The sequence below is a fragment of the Poecilia latipinna genome, unplaced genomic scaffold (genome assembly GCF_001443285.1).
Source record: "Poecilia latipinna isolate Pla-1442-1.1 unplaced genomic scaffold, P_latipinna-1.0 Scaffold543, whole genome shotgun sequence".
Taxonomy (NCBI): domain Eukaryota; kingdom Metazoa; phylum Chordata; class Actinopteri; order Cyprinodontiformes; family Poeciliidae; genus Poecilia; species Poecilia latipinna.
The window spans coordinates 1-19,852 of record NW_015113159.1 but is presented as its reverse complement, the minus strand read 5'-3'; the positions used below and the strand labels follow the sequence as shown (position 1 = coordinate 19,852).

Here is a 19,852-nt window from a genome sequence, read left to right as displayed (position 1 = left end):
GAAAACTCCAAGGGCCATGCCAGTCCACACACACACACACACACACACACACACACACACACACACACTTGCATGTCTATCTTTGTGGGGACTTTCCATTGACTTCCATTAATTTCTGCAGCCTAAACCTCATCCTAACTCAATTCACACCTTAGCCCTAAATCTGACCCCTGACCCCAAAACAGCGTTGCCCCTCGTGGGGCCAGGCTTCGGTCAGCCATGAAGATCCTGTGTGAGGCTCAGTGGGGTCTCGGTGTTCCTGGACAGTTTGGCTGATTTCATTTTAATCCCACTTCCTGTTCTGATCGTTTCTCTCTGACCTCTGGACGAGCCGCTGGCGTTCTGGGTTTTCAGGTCCTGGACCCGAGTGACTGCGCTGAAGTTTCCACTTCAGTTATTCAGCACTGCTAACAGTCTGACAGGAAAACCTGGAATCGTCTGGCAGGAATTTCACTGATGTTTGGATTTTCTGTGGAAATGAAAGTTTTTCAGTGTTTCTGGTTCAATTTATATTTGTTTAGCTCTTTGCTGCAGTTTGAACGTCTTTCTGACTGAAAACCCAGAAACAGGAAGTTCTGCTCATACGTGCCATCCTGATGTAATCTGACCTGAAGCTTCTGGAGGAAATCTGTCAGAAATGAACAGCAATAATCTGGATTATGTTGCCTGTCAAGGTCATAGTTTCACCATGTTATTAATTAGTTTATAAATATCAGTTTCAAAGTAAATATTAATTTGGTTAATAACTAAAAATAATTAAGCTAGATATTTTAGCAAACAAAAAGAATTAGCTTGGTGTGTTTATTTAGTAAATATTGAGCTTGTTTCTTAATTTTTAGATAGTAGATAATTATTTAGTTTGTCCAATGAAATACATATTGTTTCTTCACTAAATACTTAGTTTGGAGCTTTATATTTAGCTTGCTAACTAAATATTTAGCCTGACTCCATTTATTTAGTTACAACCTTTGACATTTATAACTGAATGAATCAGACAAACAAACAAATGTTTTTTAAATTTCTGAAATTATTGCTGTTAATTTGTGACTGTAACTTTACAAACGGCGTCCATTTTTATGTAGATTTAATAGAACCAGAGCGACAGCGCCACCTTCTGTTGGTCTGCTCTGTTTGTGGCAGATTGTATGAAAATCCTGCCGTTAGCTAAAAGCTGCTAATTCAGGCGGAAAACGGGTGAAATTCAGCAGAACTGTGTCGTGTTTTTCAGTTTGTTTAATATGAAATATTAAATGAGGAATGCAGCAGCGCAGCCAGAAGCTGCAGCTGTCTGAGGAAATTCAATCCGTTTTTATTTTTAGATCTCTTTATGGCCAACAACCGCAGCAACCTGAAAATGATCCTGCAGGTATTTATAGTGATCTGCTTTGAGATGAATTAGTTCATAACTGAGGAGACAGAAGGAGCAAAAGGAGATTCTGATCAAATCTGATAAAAATCATGAGAACTGGTGTCTGGGTCATGTTGCCGACATTCAGCTGCTGAGCTGCCCTCATTAATAAGTTGTGTTGTTGTTAATGCGGCGCTGCAGACGTCCCTGCAGCTCTTAGCGCAGTTTGTTCGGGTTCATCTGAAGACGAGGCGCTGAACGCTCTGCATGGTTCCTGCAGCCAGGCCTGCTGGAGCCACAGCGCCTCCCTGTGGCCGGATCATAGCGGTGGTTAAACAAGGCCTTCATTCAGAGACGGGAGGAAAAACCCAAACGCCGCTGCAGCTGAACTCACCTGAACGCTGGCAGAGGGTCAGGCCGCTTCTGCATCTGACCAGAAACACGCATCAGAGGTCAAAGGTCACGGTCCGTGGCTCCAATCAATGTTTCTGTTGAACTGAATCCTGTGCTGAATGTGAATCATTTAGTTTATTTTATGAAATTTAACATTTACGTTGTGAGTCAAATTCTTCGTTTATCCACAAAATCTTTGCTACTAACGTTGATGATATTTTAGTTTAATTTTATGCTTATTTACAGTTTGATCCTTATTGCCAGAACATTTTTGTTATTTTGTTTTAGAATTATTTATTTGGAATTTATTTATTGTTTGCTAAAGTCTTTACATGAAACATTCAACTTAACATTTGTAAATATAAAATTGTATTTTAGGAATCCCTAATGTATTTTATTTTCTTTTGTACGTTTATAGTGTTTTATTTTTAGTTTTTAATGTTTTTTATTATTTATTCCTACAATGTACTTTAGCAGGCCTGTTGCAATAAATCAATGAATCGCATGATAAATTAAAACGAGACCAAATGAATCCAGGTGATTGATCTTTGACCTCTGACCTCCAGGAGAACCAGATCCGGTTTACGGTTAGCCTCAGTTGGGTAGTAACTAGTTACTTTTACTCAGTTGCGAGCAGTGAGCATAAACCCAGCAGTAATTATTTTTCTGGACGAACCATTTGGTGCCTCCAGAGCTACTCTCCTCTCCCTCCTTGTTGTTGAACTTTGTTGCATTTCCAGACACGACGTAAGAGCGTTTCCTTGTCCTCGGCTCTGGGACGGCACCATTGTCTGCATGAAGCTGTCCTGGCGTCACAAACGTCCTCAGTAGTTCTGCTGCAGGACTTTGGTGGTGCTGGAGGCAGGTTCTCCTAGACATCCTCCCTCCAGACTCAGAGGATCCCTCCGCTAACATGCTATGTAGTTTGGAGATGATTCCTTTTCTAGAGCAATCGTTGTTCATGTAGATTTCCCAAGTGGATTGGTGTAACTTTAAAGTATTAAATTATTGATAATTTGATCAGTTACTCAGGACTTGAGTCGACTTTTTACCAAATACGTTTTACTCTTGCATGATTTTTTCTGCTCTGCCTCCTTCTGTTAGCTGCAGTCAGTCAGAGCTTCTGTTGGTTCTCATCAGACGCTCTGCTCTCACATTCTTCATCTCTCTCTCTCTGGGGGTAAAACAGAAGCCCCTGTTGCCCCTCCCAGCTGATCCCACCCTGACCAGACTGTCTTAGCGTTAGCGATAGCTTCATTCAGCTGTGCTGCAGTTGCTCAGCTTGTGTTGCGTTTCTTCAGGACATTCGGTAGTTTCTGGTGTGATGGGGTCTGTAGAGGCCCCCGCGGCGCCGCTGCTCATGGCTAACTCTGGTTTCCGTGGTTACCGCACCGTCTCACAGCACCTGAACGACCTGAAGAAGGAGAACTTCAGCCTGAAGCTGCGGATCTACTTCCTGGAGGAGAAGATCCAGCAGAAGTTTGATCAGAGCGGCGACGGCGTCCACAGGGCGGTGAGTGGCAGAACCCAGAGAGACTCACAGCAGACTTTAACTAGGACATTTGTGGGACCGGGTGACCTCTGGAGACATTTGTTAATATCTTTGAAACCAAATGTTTATTTATTTCAAACAACTAAAATATCAGAGAAAAAATGGAAAAAGAACAAAGGTTATAAAAATCAAATATAAAACCTTATTAAATCCTCCGTCCAATTTATTAATATCTTTGATATAATAGTAGCATGAATGAACATGTGATTATCATATATGATATTATCAGTCAGTTAATTTTTGGTGTTTTTGTTCTTGATGCTAGTTTTGCTTTTTGTTGAATTTAAATAAATAATGGTTGTTCATCCACTGTTTAAATTAAATATGTTAAATACGGGTTTCTTGTTATGATCATGGATGTTTCATGACGGCGTTGGGACCGTTGGAGACAGAAAAAAAAAAATCTTCTGAGTTTCAAAAGTCAAAATTTTCAACTTCTTGAAATTTTCTGGGGGTTTTTTCCTTCAAATTTCTGAGAATTATTTCAAATTTTCTGAGTTTTTTACTTGCAAATTTTGAACTTGTTGGAGCTCAGAAATCTGAGTTTTTTCTAGAAAACGTCTAAAATTAATGAGAGTTTCTAAATTTTGGACAGAAATGTACTCCTTTTCTGTCTACTGACGCTAATGTGTCGTCATAATTATGAGTGTAATAACTGGTGGATTATTGATAATTTCATGTTTCCATTTACTTCCTGGAATATGGAAACCTAAAGTTTTGACTCAGTATTTTTTTTAAAATAAACATAATTTGTCACCAGTTTGTTGAGATTTGAAGGAGAGACCAACGTCGGTCAGATCTGTGGAGAATAAAATCAGAAGGTTAAAGAGTATAAACTCGTCGTTTCTTTGTAAAATATTAAAAATAATCTTTTTATTTTGTGCGTCTGCAGCCCATTGACCCACATTCTGCCCTGCTCCATTTTTAGCCCTGCTCTGGATCTGAACCGGACACCTGTGTCTGTGTGTCAGTGGGTCAGCGACCTGCTGCACGTGAGCAGAGCCGCTGGTCCGGTCCGGTCCGGTCCGGTCCGGTTTGTTGCTGCAGACGGAGCGAGGGGCTAAAAGTGGAGGCGCTGCTGGATGTTGTTACAGACGCAGCAGGTGGAGGAGCCAAGATTAGACCCAAACAAACACAAACCCAGAGGAGAGGTCGCTGGTTCTGGTTCTGGTTCTGGTTCTGTCGTTCCTCCACCCTGGAGAATGGCTGGAAAACGTAGATCTGTATCTCAGATCTAACAGAACTGGTGTCGAACGTTTGTTTGTGCTGCTTTTGCTTTGAAGATATTAGTGAAAGTTTAAAGGTCAAAAGGTCAACCTCACATCACCCAAATCCAGAACTGGTGTCAAATGTTTGTGCAGTAAAAACTTTTTAAAGATATTATTTAAAAAGTTTCCAGAGGTCATCAGAGGTCAACCAAAATTTGGTGTTAGTCAACTCACTGCAAAAACTTAGACTGCGCTGCTTTAGCTTTAAACATATTGATGATGACCTCTGACCTCTGGAATCTGATCCTGAGTCCAGGGAAAGAAACTCTGAACCTGCAGGAAGTAAACAGGAAGTGGTCAGGATGTGAGCAGGAAGCAAACAGGAAGCGGTCAGAATGTGAGCAGGAAGTGGTCAGGATGTGAGCCGGAAGTAATCAGGATGTGAGCAGGAAGTAAACAGGATGTGAGCAGGAAGTAAACAGGAAGCGGCCAGGATGTGAGCAGGAAGCGGTCAGGATGTGAGCAGGAAGTAAACAGGATGTGAGCAGGAAGTAAACAGGATGTGAGCAGGAGGTAAACAGGATGTGAGCAGGAAGTAAACAGGATGTGAGCAGGAAGTAAACAGGACGTGAGCAGGAAGTAAACAGGATGTGAGCAGGAAGTGGTCAGACGTTTCTCATCGTTCTTCCCATTTGTCCTGCAGAACATTGAGCTGAAGGTGGAGGTTGAGAGTCTGAAGAAGGACCTGCAGGAGAAGCAGGAGCTTCTGGACCGGGCGCTGTGAGTAGCCGACCCACTTCACGTCTCCCGCCTGCTGGGTGCTCTTAAAGGGCCGGTGTCGGCTTCATTTCAGCTGAGGAAAACCTTCAGACCAGACCGAATGTCTGCACAGAGACAACGTTTTAAACCCACCGCTTGCTAAGCTGAAGCTGATGGTGATCCTGTTTTACGTCAAATATTAAATCCTCAGCCTGGGTCACAGATTTGGGGTTTTCAGATATCTAATGAATTATACATTTGTATTTTGTGATCAATTTAAATGTAAGTTTTTTGCTTTTTAAACTAAATAGAGCAAAATGTGTCCCTTCAGCATGACTGTTAAAGCATTTCTGTCTTTTTTACTTCCTGGTTTTAAATCCTGTTTGGAGGAAAAATGACTCGGATAATAACCGCCAGAAATATCCATCTACAACAAAAAACATGTTTTGAGATTTTCTCTTTATAAATACAAGAGAATCGTTGATGTTTAGGAGCTGAATTGTTTCTGCCGCTTCGCTGAAACAGCAGCTGATGTTCTGACCCACTCAGATCCACAGCCGAGGTCCTGTCCAATCAGAATGAAGCAGAGCTGCAGCGCCGCCTGCTGGAGCGGCAGGACGAGGTCAGACACATGCAGGAGATGCTGGAGGACAAAGTTCAGCTGCTGCAAAAGGTCCAGAGCCTCTTCCTGATTGGCTGATATCCAGAAACGGTCATCATGAACTGAACACCTGAGCGTTGTGGTTGTGTGGTCCAGGAGGCCGAGGCGGCCCGGAGCGAGGCCCGGCGCATGGCGTCGCTGGCGGACGCCGAGGCCCAGCGCAGCCTGGCTCTGCAGAGGGAGATGCTGGAGAAGATGGAGGAACACGGAGACTCGGCTCGAGTCCAGACGAGTCCGACTGACGCAGACAGGTGACTGGAAACCTTTTCACTCTTCCTCTTCAACACAAACCGAACATCAGTTCACCACAGACTTCATGTAGATCTGGTTCTGGGTGAGTTCTGCCCTCAGACCTCTGAGCTTCGCTCCACTTCCTGTTTCAGGCTGATTGAGGATTTGGTGCAGCAGAAACAGTCGCTAAGCCTCCAGGTCGAAGAGCTCCAGGTCAAAGTTCATGACCTTTCATCCTCACTGGAGAACAGAGAACGAGGCGCTGAGGTATTTTTTCCCCCATCTGTCTTTCCTGACGGCTAGAGCAGAAATAAAACTTCACACTGAAGATTTTACTAATGAAAAATGTGAAAATATTTAATGAAGTCTGTAAATAATTAATCAGATTTTAATCTGAATCTTTATCGACTAAACGAGCCAGTCCAGCGTCAGAGAGAAGCGGCTTCATCGCCTGTTGCTGCTAGCGAATGTAGCTTGTGCGTCAGATATACAGGTGTACCTGAAACATGCAATTACAAAAGTTCCAACTGGAACTTTTATATAAAAACGTGTAATTAATCGTACAAGAAAAGGTTTTACTGCAATAAATCCATATAATGAATTAATCAAAACTAATTAAAACAAATATTTGGCTGAAATAATTTTATTCAGCTGATCTGATTAAACACAACAACAAAACAGCTTTAAGCTTTTAAAGTGCAGTGGATTTAATTATTCCATAATTAATGAGGCTTTAAGAATATTAAATAAACTTGATGTGTATTTTAAAAAAATGTCTAGTCAAAGTTGAAACATATTTAATATTTATGTTTTTCGGTAAATTATTTAACTTTTCTGGAGTTGGAGTTTGAACCCCTGAGAGAGATTTCCTTCATGTTAATGACTGAAACTAAGAACAAAATGTTAAATTAGAAGCATTTAAACCACCAGACGTCTGAGCAGCTTCTGCTGAAACGATGATGGAATCCCACAGGGTCGTGTGTTCGGACCTCTGATCTTTTCTGTTTTGTCTCAGTTGGGCTTCATCATGGCCGCTGAATTTCCTCAAACATGTTTGATGAAGCCAATCGACTGCATTAGGGAAGTTAAAGTCAAAATGTTTCAGCCTGAAATCTTCCTGAGGTTGACCAAAATGTTTGGAGTCATTCGTCTTCCTCCTGAAGGTAAAACCAGCCTCATAAAACGACACACAGTTGGTATTTACTGCTTTTACCGCACTGAATAAAACCCCAGAAACTCCTATAATCTGTTTATTTTTAAAATGTTTAATATGTTGTAGCGCCACCTGCTGGTGCATCAGGATAAAATCTGCTGTGAATGATTAATCTGGTTTTTATGCACATTTTATCTAAATAACCAGAATTTATTTTATTTTTCTGTTTTCTTTGCGCCTTGCAGCAGACAGATGTACTTTTTAAAGTTTATTCAGTTTTTAAAATGTTACATTAAAACTTCTGTTTGTAATAACACGCAAACATTCGTCAGTAAATTAGTTTGTGATCGCGATCCGCTGACCGTTCGGAACAATGAGGAGCGGGAGAAGAAACCATGGCGACGGCTCGTCCGTCTCCGCCGCCGTCGGTCGGCCATGTTTGGCACTTCCCTCTGATTGGGATTAATTGATCTTTGATTGCGAGCCTCGTCCCAGACGATGGATGGTTGCCGTGGCGTCCGGACGGTGACGGATGTGGATCCGGTGGCGGTCCAGGAAAACAAACCCCACATGGCCGTAGATCTATCAACATAGATGCTGCTCGCTGTGACGGATGGAGACGTTTGGTTTATCTGTGAGGCGGTGAAACCAGGCGCTCCGGTTGCCCCGGAAACGGGCATGAACCAGTTAATGGACGGGACGTCATGGTGCGATTCTGTTGTGATATAAATGACTGAGTGTCACAGCAATAAGAGCCCCACAGAAACTGATCTTTAAAACGTTCCCACTTGCAGCGAGTTCATTTAGGACACCAGTCTTTACCTTCACGTTTCCTGGTATTTATAGAAAATAATGTAGCCAATAATCCTGAGAATAAGGTCAGTTTTAGTGGATTTTGAACATCATTGTTTGGAATTTACTGTGACAAAATGATCATGTTAAGAAATTTATCACGATAAGTGATAAACGATACGATAAACTTCCACCCTTATTTGGCTCCCTGTGTTCTGCCATGTGGAAACAAAAATCCAAAGCAGCTAAAACATGATTAATATCAATAAAAATAGAGTAAAAGAAGAGCTTTAGATATTTATTCATGCAATATTTTTTAAACTTCTTTAGATTCTGAATCCTTAGATTAGCATTGCTGATGGCGGCACCGTTTTCTGGGTCGAGTCGTTTCCATGTTTGGTTCTGGATGCTGTTCGGCTGGAACGATTCCCGTCCATTTTTAACTTTCAGGGTGCGTTACCATGGCAACAATGTGGGATTTTTTTTTTTACAAATAATACCTGAACTCTGACTTGAAATCCCAGAGGAACTGGAAAGGAGAAGCAGGAAATTCGAAGCGTCTCTTCCGTCCTTCACGACGGGAAATAGAAGATCTTTGGCAAACAAAACGGATGACCTTCAAGCCCAAACAAACACCCAGCCAGAGGTTAAGGATCTGATCCCAACTCCGTCTCTCTGGCTGTAAAACCAGACACATTTAAAGAGGAGCGTCAAAAGCAAAGGAGGTGGATTAGCAGTGATGATGTCATCCAGGAAGTGTTGCTGTGGAGTAATGGATGTTAGCGTGTCGTAACGGTCGTGAGACTGACATAAAGCCGCAGAGGCCTGTTCAGGAACGTTGGTAGACTGACTGCTACTGCTTGTTGTTTCTTCCCATCACTGGTCCCAGTCTCTCTGCTGGGGAAACTTTCCTCTCTTAGTGAAATATTTCCGCTTATTCTGAGGTGTACTGTCCCTTTAAGACAACAGGCTGAGTGGAAGCTTTTCTCCAAAACTGCAGCAGGAGATTCTGTCCTTCAAAACCAAATCCAGTCCAACCTGCACCAGAAAAGCTTGATGTTTTAAATCCAGAGGATTTTTATTTCCAGATTCTACCATCGGTTGCCACCGGTAACCAAAAGCTCGCTGTCAGGATACTTTTTATTTCCCAGGAGGAAGTGATTAATTTCTGGAGGACATTTCCTGGTTGTATACAGACAGTGAGGTGAAGACCAGGGCAGAGAAACCGCTCTTCGTTTTCAAGAGGTCTCACTCCTCCACAAATTCCAGATCAGAACATAAACGACAATCTGCTTTCTGATTCAGTAGCCTTTAAAGTCTGCCTCGTTTTTTTTTTCTTGGGGAATTTCATGAAGTATTTGAATTTTTTTCATGTGAGTCTGCAGAGTGTTTAATACATGATGCTAAATACTGCAACAGATTTATTTAAACGGTATTAAGGACAAAAGTCTATTGATATCAAAGTAAATAAATAAATATCAGTTTGTGGAAACTGATATTGACTCATGTTACACTTTTCTCTCAGTGAAGGCATTTTACATATATTAAACATTTTTGGGGAAATGAAATGTTATTTTTGAATATTTAATCATAAAAAGAGGAAGACACGGTTGAATTTCTGCAGCTACGCATAAGTAATAAAAATAGTGGTTTCTCCATGTCTCTGATAAAAGCTGCATTCTACGACCTGGCCACATGGTGGCGTCACAGTCACAGTACAGCCATTCATCGGGGATTTTTGTAGTTTTTGGAGTGGAGCATCTTCCTTCATACATATGATCTTTGGTTGCGGAGTGACGCATCCTGTCTGACATAGAGAATCTTTGTGTTCCTCTCCGTCGCCTCCTCGCAGTGAAAGCAGCGGTTCCGCTCCGTCCGCGGCCGGTTCTGCCGTTAACTGAGACCGGAACCAGAACCGGAACCGTAAAGATTCTGACCCTGGACAAGGAAAACCGGAATTTATTTTCTTTGTCATGGGAAGATTTAAAGGAGCCGCGCTTTCATTTCCATGAAACCTTCCGGGGGAAAGAAAAAAAAAATCACAGCCCAGGAGGAGAATCTGCGTGATTCACGATCCGCCTGCGGGATCCGGCGAGATTTGCCCCGCAGCTTCTTCCATCTGCATCTCCATCAGCCCTGCGGCTTCATTCATGATTTAAATCGGTTTTAATTAAAGACCTGAAGACCAATCGTGACCTCTGACCCCTGCGGGATGCTGGACGCGGTGAGGATGAAGGAAGCCTGCCGGATCTGCGCCCGGGAACTGTGCGGGAACCAGCGGCGCTGGATCTTCCACCCCGCAGCCAAGCTGAGCCTGCAGGTGCTGCTGGCACACGCCCTGGGCCGCGGGCTGGGCCGGGACGGCCGCGGGGAGTTCGCCTGCTCCAAGTGCGCCTTCATGCTGGAGCGGATGTTCCGGTTCGACACGGTGGTGGCCCGGGTGGAGGCGCTGTCCCTGGAGCGCCTGCAGCGGCTGCTGCTGGAGAAGGAGCGGCTGCGGCTCTGCATCGCGGGGCTGTACCGCAGGAGCAACCCGGGGGAGGCCGGCGGGGAGGACGCAGACCTGGACGGCAGCTACTCGGACCTGATCCAGGACGACCTGGTGTTCTCCGGGTTCGAGTCCTGGGCGGATCGGGAGGACGCGGCGCCAGACCAGCCGCTCCACCACTGCACCGGAGCCGAGGCCGGCCACAAGCCCCGCAGGTGCCGCGGCTGCGCGGCGCTGCGGGTCGCGGACTCGGACTACGAGGCGGTCTGTAAGGTTCCGAGAAGGTTCGGGCGCAGAAGCACCTCCTGCGGGCCGTCGACCCGCTACTCCGCCTCCGCTCTGGGGGTGGAGGACCTGAGCAGAACCGCCGAGGCGGACAAACGGAGCCACAGCCCCGCATCCTCCGTGGAGTCTCTGGAGCTCCACAGAACCAAGGAGGAACCGGACCCGAACCCGGAGGAGGCGGGTCCCTTCTGGAGAAAACCCCAGACTGGGAGCTCCCTGTCCGGGGCGGAGGTGCTGCTGGGCCTCCTGCGGGGCTGGGAGTACCGGCCGGTGACCCCGCCCAGGGGCAGCAAGCTCCCGGTTCTGGTCAAAGGCAAGCTGGATCCGAGCCTGTCCCTCCACCCGGCCGTCCCGGAGGTGGTGGTGCTCTGTCCGGAGGAGGAGCTGCAGGCGGAGCTGGAGGAGCTGGAGGAGCAGTGGCTGGATGATTACCTCCAGTGCGGCCCGTTCCGCCTCCAGCAGGTAGATGGAGTCCAGGAGACCCCTGACCCCAGGCTGGTCCCCATCAGGGCGCAGCGGCGGGAAAAGTGGGCATGCGCCAAGGGGCGCCGCCTGAAGAGGGCGCCACATGTTGGGGAACTGAGCATTTCTAGTTGATTTTTTCTGGATTTAACATCTGTTATAATGTCACATAGTTCACTAAAAAAGTAGCAACATAGGTTTTTGAATAATGTTCCGATATAGCTACAAAACATTTTGATTAAAATTTTACGCCCATGATGTCGCCCATCCGTAAGTGGGCCAGAAAAATAAAAATAAAAAGAACTAAAATCAAGCAAATACAGTAGTTAATGTTTATGTTTAGGAAAGGGATGATTTGGCTGAAATAGCAGAAAGACATTTCACACATTTAATATTTAGAGCGCATTTATTTCCAGTTATACTTTAAGACACTAATATTTAACCATCTTTAATAAATTAAATAAATTTACTGATTTGGGTTCAGCAAAGTTGGCTTTTCAGTAAAACTCTGGATAAACGAGGTTTTACTTCTTATAAAACGGTGAATACTTTGTGCTTTACATTTTCACTCGTAAGAAAATTATGTCTGTAATAAATGTATAAAAAGTAAATCTGCATCAACCACCTTGGATGGACCGGATAAATTTGTATCAGTCTCAAACTTCAGTTGGGGGGCCACAAAAAATCAGCCTAAGCGCCACAAACGGCCCCCGGGTCGCATGTTGGACATCCCTCTCTGGATTCAAAATGGGAACAGGAGTTTTTCCCTGTTGCTCCTCCATTACCACTCCCCAACATCCGTATCCTAGCAACCCCTGTGTCGCCTTGGCAACAGTCTCCACGCGGCGGCCCTCATAACTCCCATTGTGATGTAAATGATGGGCCTGGATGTGGCAGAGAGCTCCCAGTTTACCCAGTTTACCCAGCGGAGCGAGGAATCTCCAGGCAGATTTCAGCAAATCGGAGGCGGCTGCTGCTGGAGCCGAAGGAACGAGGAAAAGAGCTGCTCCCAAATCAGTTTCCCTGTGGAAGGCAGCCAGAAATCCAACCAGTGAAACCAGTTAGGATCCAGGATCATCCGCTGAACGTCCACCAGGAAAACGAGCAGCTGAAGCAGGCTGGCCAAAAAAAACATTTTAAAACTAAATTCAACAAAAATACTGCTTCTTCAACAACAAACAAACCATGAACTATTTTAATTTAAAACATCTGATTTTGTTTTTGTGGGATCATAAATTAAAAACTTCAAATCGTTTTGACACAATTTACTTGTGAAAAAAGTGAAAACGTATAAAAAGGCTCCAGTTTGAGTTTTCAGAAGAAAACAAAAACATTTCACCTTTTCTGAGCAATAAAAACATTTTCATTTACAACCTTTTCTGTATTCAGCTTCATGTTTTAACCGAGCAAAGCAGAACCAGGATCTGAGTCCCAAAAGCAGGAAGTTACAGGAACCACTTCCTGCAGGGACATCAGCCGACTTTCACTTCGTCCTTCAGAACCAGCAGCAGCGCCGCGTCCTCCATGTTGGCATTAGTTTCACTGTGCGCTCGTAGAACCATGACGCAAATGAAGTCAGAGGTTCGATCAGAAGCAGCCAGCCGTTTCCTCCAGCAGCTTTTCTGCTTTTTAAACTTTGTAAAAATGAGATTCGGTCAGAAAAGTCTGACTTTCTGAGAGTCGTTTAAACTGAAACATGTCTGGGGTTTTACCAGATTTCTGCTCCTGATGCGCCGGGCTGTTTTCCCTGATGCGTTTCCTGTTTCCCTGATGCGTTTCCTGTTTCCCTGATGCGTTTCCTGTTTTTCCTGATGCGTTTCCTGTTTTCCTGATGCGTTTCCTGTTTTTCCTGATGCGTTTCCCAGCGGCTGATCGGTGAGCAGCATGATCAGCTCAGTCGGTACCAGAGCGCCGCAGGTCAGTGTGTGGCAGAGCTGCAGCAGGCCCAGAACCAGGTCCGATCGCTGCAGGTCAACATCAGGGAGAGCGAGGCTCGGAACCAGGTACCAGACCCGGCTCCAGGGCCGGAACCGGCTCCCGAGCCGGTCCGGTTCCGAGATGCTGAGGATGTTTCTGTCTGGTCTGCAGAAGCTGCAGGAGCATCTGGCTGCCATGGAGCTGCAGCTGCGCTCGGCGCAGGATGAGGCGCAGCAGCAGGAGAGGCTCATCCAGAACCTGACTGACGGCGTCGGCTCCAAGGAGACGGAGGTGAGAGCAGCATAACGCGCCGCATGCTAAAAGCTGCTGGCTAACAGCTAACACTGCTGCTAGCTGCTATTAGCGTAATGCGCTTCAACGTACCTCTGATATGTGAAAGGAAAACAGACGCAGTGCTTTGCTACCAAATGTCAATACTGACAGATAATAAGGTCAGGAAAAAGTTAAAATTATGAAACAATAAGCAGAAGAGGCACGTAGCTCAGTTATGCTAGCTTGACTTTGACAATCGTAACATGTAGATGCAGCAGAATTTAAAAACTATCAGTTATTAATTATCACAAAATAAACATCAAGCCTGAAAACGTGGATCTGTGACGGACTGAATGTTCTGATCGTGGTGTGGAAATGTTTGAGTGTTTTTGAATCCCGATTCGATAGTGGAGCTGTTGTTGCTATGGCAACGGGCCTGTGCGTAGCGCAGCCGACACAGACAGAATAAAGAGGTTTTGATTGTTCAGAGTTTGTTCCTGCGCTGGATGAGTAACAGCTGCATCTCCGGGTTCATGTGTTGCAGGTTTCTGATCTGAGCAGAGCCTTGGAGGAGCAGAACCAGGCGCTGCGTTCCCTCAGGGAGGTCGCTGACCGCAGCCAGGTTTGAGCCGTCGTCTGAAACCGTTTCCATCAATCACAGAGTTACTGGAACCAAAATCACCAACAGAAATGAGCAAATTACATAAAAACTCCCGTTTTGATAGAAGCCTTCTGCGCTAAGATATCGTTTTTCAGCCGTATGGGAATAAAATTTCACAAAACTCTGGTGGACAGATTTATTTTCACATCACGTCACATGATGAACATCCGGCTGTTACTGCTGGAGGAAACGACAAAGAAGGTGACAGGAAGTGACAGGAAGTGGTCTGTTGTTGTTTTTCCAGTGCGGTTCACAGCATCGCAGAAAAAGTTTAGTTTAATTGAAATGCGTAGAAACTGAGAGGCTAATGTAAAATGGCCGACCATAGTTTCCCTAAAAAGCTGCTCCAAGTGGGCGGGGCTTGTTGCTCTGACTCAGACGCAGACGTCTCCTCTTATTGGCTGATAGATGATGAGCGCTAGCGCCACCTTGGCTGAATCATGAGTTTATCTCATGGTTACTTCAGTGCCTTATGTAAACAGAAATATTTGGTTTAATTTTCTGTTTTTGCTTCATGTGATCTGTGGAGACGCCACAGCTGCTTCTTTGACGTTAGCAAAATGCAGTGCAGCTAACTGACCCGCTGCCCCTCCCCAACCCGTAGCTGTCCGGCACCAAGGCGGCTCCGGGTCAGGGCGAGGTTCTGGCCCTGCAGGGGGCGCTGTTCCAGGCTCAGCTGGAGCTGCAGGCGGCCCAGCGCGCTCAGCGCCGGGCGGACCGCGCTCAGGAGGATCAGAACCGGGCTCTGGAGAGGCTGGAGAGAGACCTACAGGGGGCGCTGCAGCACCGCAGGGAGACGGAGCGACACAACCGGGTCAGCAGAGCCGCCGACTGACCCGGCCGGACGCCGGCGCCTGCAGCAGAGGTTCTGATGGGTTTCTGTGTCCAGGAGCTGCAGCTGATTCTGCAGACGGTCCGGTCCGACCTGCAGGCGAGGGAGGACCAGCTGAGCGAGGGCGAGCAAGAGAGACGGCGGGAGAGGGAGGAGAGAGAGCGCAGCGTCGCGGAGCTGAGGGCCGACCTGCAGCTGAAGGAGCAGCTGCTTCAGGTCAGAGGTCAAACTGCAGCAGCAGAGCAGAGTCACTGCAGTGACCAGATCAAAACATGAAGGAGACAAAGTTTAACGTTTTATCATGTTATTTATTGTAAAAAGATGTATTTTTGACCGACATGTTACAACAAGAGGCTTCAGAGCCACAAAGAATAAACTGAAGGAAACTGAGGACTAACCAGGACTAACCTATTTGAAAGCAAATAAACCAAATGACTAAACCCAGTTAAGGGAAACAGGAAACTGAGGAAACTCAAAGTGTTTAACCGACCAGCAGCGTGAGGCCGGTGGAGGTCAGGCAGGAAGTCAGCAGGCCACCAATGGGACGTCTCCGTCGTCTGCTGGAGCCAATCAGGGACGGGCTCCTGCACACGGGATGAAATTTATGTAGCTGACCACTCAGCTACCTGTGGAAAACACAACGTACTTAAAACACAGAATATGAAGACCAAACGGAGAGCTGGGAGTTTCTCTGATTCAACCAAAACGTTTAAGACGATCAGCAGTTTGAGCTTCAGGTTCATTTATAAACCAATCGTCATAAATACGGTGTGAAACAAACGGCTTAAAACGACGTCAGTTTAAATGTTATCAAGATTCATTTGATTCATTTCAGTGTTGTACAAAAAACAGTTTGAACAAAATTCTAGACTTAGGATTCATGTTCATTAAATTATGAACAGTTCCTTTTTGCTTCAACATTTAACTTTTTCAAAATTTACTAAACAAATATTAAATTTTCTCTTCCATATTAATGTATTTCTCTCATGAAGGTGTTTTCATCATTTTCTGTATTTTATTCTTCTAGACTAATATAAAAGTCTCTGTAAACAGTTTCTCCTCCTTTTCTTCCATTATTAAATAAACTTATTGGTTTGATCTGTGCTGCAGGAATACGGTGAGATGTTGAAGGAACCGAAGGAGAACAGAGACTCTGTGCTGCAGAAACTGCGGCAGCGAATAACGGAGAGAGACCGAGCGCTGGAGGTGAACGCAGACCCTCCGATTTAACTTCATCATCATTAACTGAAACTAAAACCTGACCGGTCCTGCTGGTCCTGCCTCCCTGCAGCGAGCCGTTGACGAGAAGTTTCGCTCGGCGGAGCAGCGAGACGCGGCGAGTCGGCAGCTGCAGCTGCTGCTGCGGGAGAAGGAGCGCGACCTGGAGAGGCAGCGCCGCGTTCTGGCCAACAACGAGGAAACCATTGCTGTAAGTGTTCGCTGCGGCGAGGCGAGGGCCGGCTCCGGCTCCCTGCCCACCCTCTGTGTGTCTGACCCAGAGCCTGGAGGCGCTGCTGAGGGGGAAGGAGCTCCAGCTGCAGCAACTGGCCGACGCCTGGACCGGCGTCCGGCGGCAGCAGCGGGACGCCGACGAGCGGACCAGTCAAATCCTGAAGGAGAGAGACGGCATCATTGAGCAGCTGCAGGCGGCGCTGCTCGCTCGCACGCAGGAGGCCCAGGTGATTTAAACGTTCCTGGAATCGTCCCAGAAGTTATCACGATGAACAGTAATGTTGTTTTGAGACCATTTTCAGCTAATATGACGCTAATAATAAAGATCAATAAACGTTAAAATTAATGAATATTTAACACTGGAACTGCAAAACATTTCAAATATCCAAAATGAATAAAAAACTACTTGGCACAGGTTAGCTTCTCTTGTCTAAGTGAAGGAACAACGTTAGCCAAGTCCAGCTGCATGAAGCTAACAGGCTACATGTTGATGCATATATAATATATTTTTCCTGCTTCCTGCAGGACCTGCTCTGCTCTCTGCTGCCTCAGGTCCAGTCGGCGCCGGGTCAGGTTCTGGAGGAGCTGAAGCTCCGCCTCCAGCTGAAAGACCGCCTCTTCCAGGAAGTGATGTCAGACCGGACCCGGCAGGCCCGGGAGCACCAGGAGCAGGTCCAGGACCTGCTCAGAACCATCAGCTCCAGGGACCAGTACATCCAGGTACAGCCAGACTTTAAACAGAGTGGACAAACTGGAGGCCCGGGGGCCAGCTGTGGCCCGCTCAAGCTTCTCATGTGGCCCTCCAGACTCCAGAAAAACACAAATACTTCGAGATTACAGCTGTTAAATATGATTCTAAAAATCAAAGCAGTTTTCACCTGTTTGCTGCCAAATCAGATCCAAATCAGATCAATCAACAGAAAATCAACAAAATGACTTGATTCCACAAAATTGTCACAAACATTGGATTTACATGATACCACCTCCCACCTGCAGGTGGCAGCATTTCCTACTTAATGTCAGGTTGCAGTTTGTGGTCAATGTCAAGCAACAAAAGTCGCATTTTCCTTGAAACGTGATAATATCGCAAAACTTCCTGCGAATATTTCAAAAATCACAAAAACAATCATGGAATCCATCAGAGTCAAAACATGTTCAGTAATAATTAGTTTAGGATGCAAGTTTGACGCTTTAGAGGTTTCGGACTCTGACTCGCTGCCGACTCCCTCAGGACTCAGCGGCCCGACTCACCGAGGTTCTGGAAGAGCAGACCCACAGAGTGCAGGAGCTGCAGCGGCAGCTGGGCTCCGGGTCGCAGCCAGACGCGGCCGCAGCGCTGCAGCAGGAGCTGCGCCTGGCGCTGAAGAGGGAGGAGCAGAACCAGGAGGAGACGAGGAGTCGGGCCGAGCAGCTGGACCATCTGAGCCGCAGTCTGAGCCTGAAGGAGGAGATCATCAGGGTGAGACGCTGCAGCTAACCGGGCTAGCAGCTAGCGGGGCTAGCAGCTAACCGGGCTAGCAGCTAGCGGGGCTAGTAGCTAACCAGGCTAGCAGCTAGCGGGGCTAGCAGCCAGTATGTTCTGCTGCAGAACATATTGCTAAAAAAGGAAATAATACTTCTGATATTTTCTTGGGGGATCTCTAGCTCCCCCTAGCTGCTGCTGTTCTGCTGGTTCTGGTCCTGGTGCTCATGTTCTGCTGGTTCTGGTTTGGTTCTGCCCTGCAGGACCTTCAGAGGAAGATGGCAGACCCGTCGGACCTTCCTCTGGTGGAGCGGCTGACCCTGGAGGTCCAGGAGCTGAGGGAGGTTCTGGTCCGGCAGGAAGCCGCCCAGCAGCCTGAGTTTGGAGGTGGGCATCAGAGAAGCTGGTACCTGTAGTTCCCCTCCGCGCCACCGGGGGCGCTGTTGCCATGGTGACGGGTCGGAGCGACGGGCAGCGGCTGCTTGATCTGGGTGGAAATACTAACCTGAAAACCTTCTGAATGTTTGTCAAATAAAATGAAAGTTATAAACTGTGTTTACATGCAGGATGGGAGGATAAGATGGAGAAACTAATAACTTAATGAATCTCATATGTTATGTGGATTTATTATTTTCAGTAAATAAAACATTCTTTATAAATTATAATAACTATGCTTCATTTTGGCATCAGTTTGTGTAAGTACGATTGTTAAATATTACTAAGCTCATAATTATTCAGTTTTTATTGTGACTAACGGCATGTTCAGACTTTGGCTTTCTGTGTTGAAATAATAAGAAAATCTAACCAGCTGCTTTTTTCCAGCGTTTCCTGGACTGATTAATGGGATGTTTTAGTGTGTGTGTGTGTGCGTGCGCACGCAGTACCTGCCGCTGTTTTCCTGCCTGGAGCCTCCATAATAAATAATAAAGCTGCAGATTTTGCATCGTGTGTTTGTGATTTTAAGCTGCTGACTCCAGATTCCTCCTCTCAGCAACGCTTCCCTCTGGCAACTACAACTAGTCATATATATTTAATTTTACATGAAGTAAAACATCAAAACTCATATTTTCATCTGAAACAAATGTGATTATTGAGCAACAACAGTAAAACAAACAAATGCGTCATTTGAACCTGTTGGCTGCATCCAGGTGGGTTAATTCACAGGTAAAATGCTAAATTTATCCACACAAACATAAATAACTCACAGACTTGAACATGACATTCAGTTTTTATGAATAATGAAACCATCAGGAAGTTCAGTTTTGCTTTGGATCCATTTATCTTCAGACCAAAACTGATTTTCCCTTCACTGGTCATCAGGAAGATTGAAATGTTAATTAAATCAGGCGTGTTGGAAACATGCAGGTCAAAGGTCGCTCATTTAGCTCAGATTTAAAATCAGGGTTCAGTGGAGCTCAAACTGCAGCAGGTTTGAACAGTAAATCAGTTTTTCTGCCCCAGATTCTCCTGGAATCTGCGACATGTTGAATGAGCATTTCCTGGAAGTTCCGCTGGGTTTTCCAGGTTTTTCCAGGTTTTCCAGTCCAACAGTCAGTCAGGAAGCCACAGCTGAAATTTTCCTGCTTTCTCTGCATCTGTTCTCCCTGCAGAGCTGAGCGGTGAGGATGAAGATGTGAAGAGTGAGTTCACTGCTGATTATGATGATGGTGGTGATGAAGAGTCTAGTACCCGGGTAAGAACCCCAGCAGCAGTCGCTAGCTAACCACATGCATAGCATTTTTACTAACTTTGAAAACGTTCAGCACACTTAGCTTCCCCTAAAGTAACTTTTCTGGATAAATGATAAAGTCCTAATTTACTTGACTGTTCTGTAAAATGTCGATCTGGTACAGCAGTTTAGCATTAGCTTCAGCTAAATACTGTGCTGGTGTAGCCCTTTAGCGTTAGCTTCAGCTAAATACT

General features: G+C 45.8%; 1 protein-coding gene and 1 long non-coding RNA gene across 6 annotated transcripts in view; one reads left to right on the top strand and one right to left on the bottom strand.

The window, feature by feature from the left end:
• pde4dip (phosphodiesterase 4D interacting protein) overlaps positions 1-19,698 on the top strand; it is a 59,344-nt gene extending 39,646 nt beyond the window's left edge. For 2 of the 5 annotated variants that reach the window (XM_015041218.1, XM_015041217.1), the window contains exons 5-21: positions 3,144-3,254; positions 5,205-5,281; positions 5,810-5,933; positions 6,018-6,172; positions 6,305-6,419; positions 13,198-13,335; positions 13,421-13,540; positions 14,067-14,144; positions 14,788-14,997; positions 15,073-15,231; positions 16,126-16,221; positions 16,307-16,444; positions 16,515-16,694; positions 16,993-17,187; positions 17,699-17,926; positions 18,193-18,316; positions 19,540-19,697. In XM_015041218.1, the coding sequence (XP_014896704.1) occupies positions 3,144-3,254; positions 5,205-5,281; positions 5,810-5,933; positions 6,018-6,172; positions 6,305-6,419; positions 13,198-13,335; positions 13,421-13,540; positions 14,067-14,144; positions 14,788-14,997; positions 15,073-15,231; positions 16,126-16,221; positions 16,307-16,444; positions 16,515-16,694; positions 16,993-17,187; positions 17,699-17,926; positions 18,193-18,316; positions 19,540-19,652 (2,361 nt within the window). In that variant the 3' untranslated portion in view covers positions 19,653-19,697. Of the gene's footprint in view, positions 1-3,143; positions 3,255-5,204; positions 5,282-5,809; positions 5,934-6,017; positions 6,173-6,304; positions 6,420-13,197; positions 13,336-13,420; positions 13,541-14,066; positions 14,145-14,787; positions 14,998-15,072; positions 15,232-16,125; positions 16,222-16,306; positions 16,445-16,514; positions 16,695-16,992; positions 17,188-17,698; positions 17,927-18,192; positions 18,869-19,539 lie in introns of those variants that run through there. The other 3 variants (XM_015041219.1, XM_015041221.1, XM_015041222.1) reach the window with 3 other exon arrangements.
• On the bottom strand, positions 12,099-15,808 carry LOC106952849 (uncharacterized). The gene is made up of 3 exons (XR_001426062.1): positions 15,797-15,808; positions 15,631-15,632; positions 12,099-12,954 (listed from the first exon to the last, which is right to left on the bottom strand). It is a non-coding gene; the product is annotated as an uncharacterized LOC106952849 (long non-coding RNA).
• Positions 19,699-19,852: the final 154 nt, after the last annotated feature.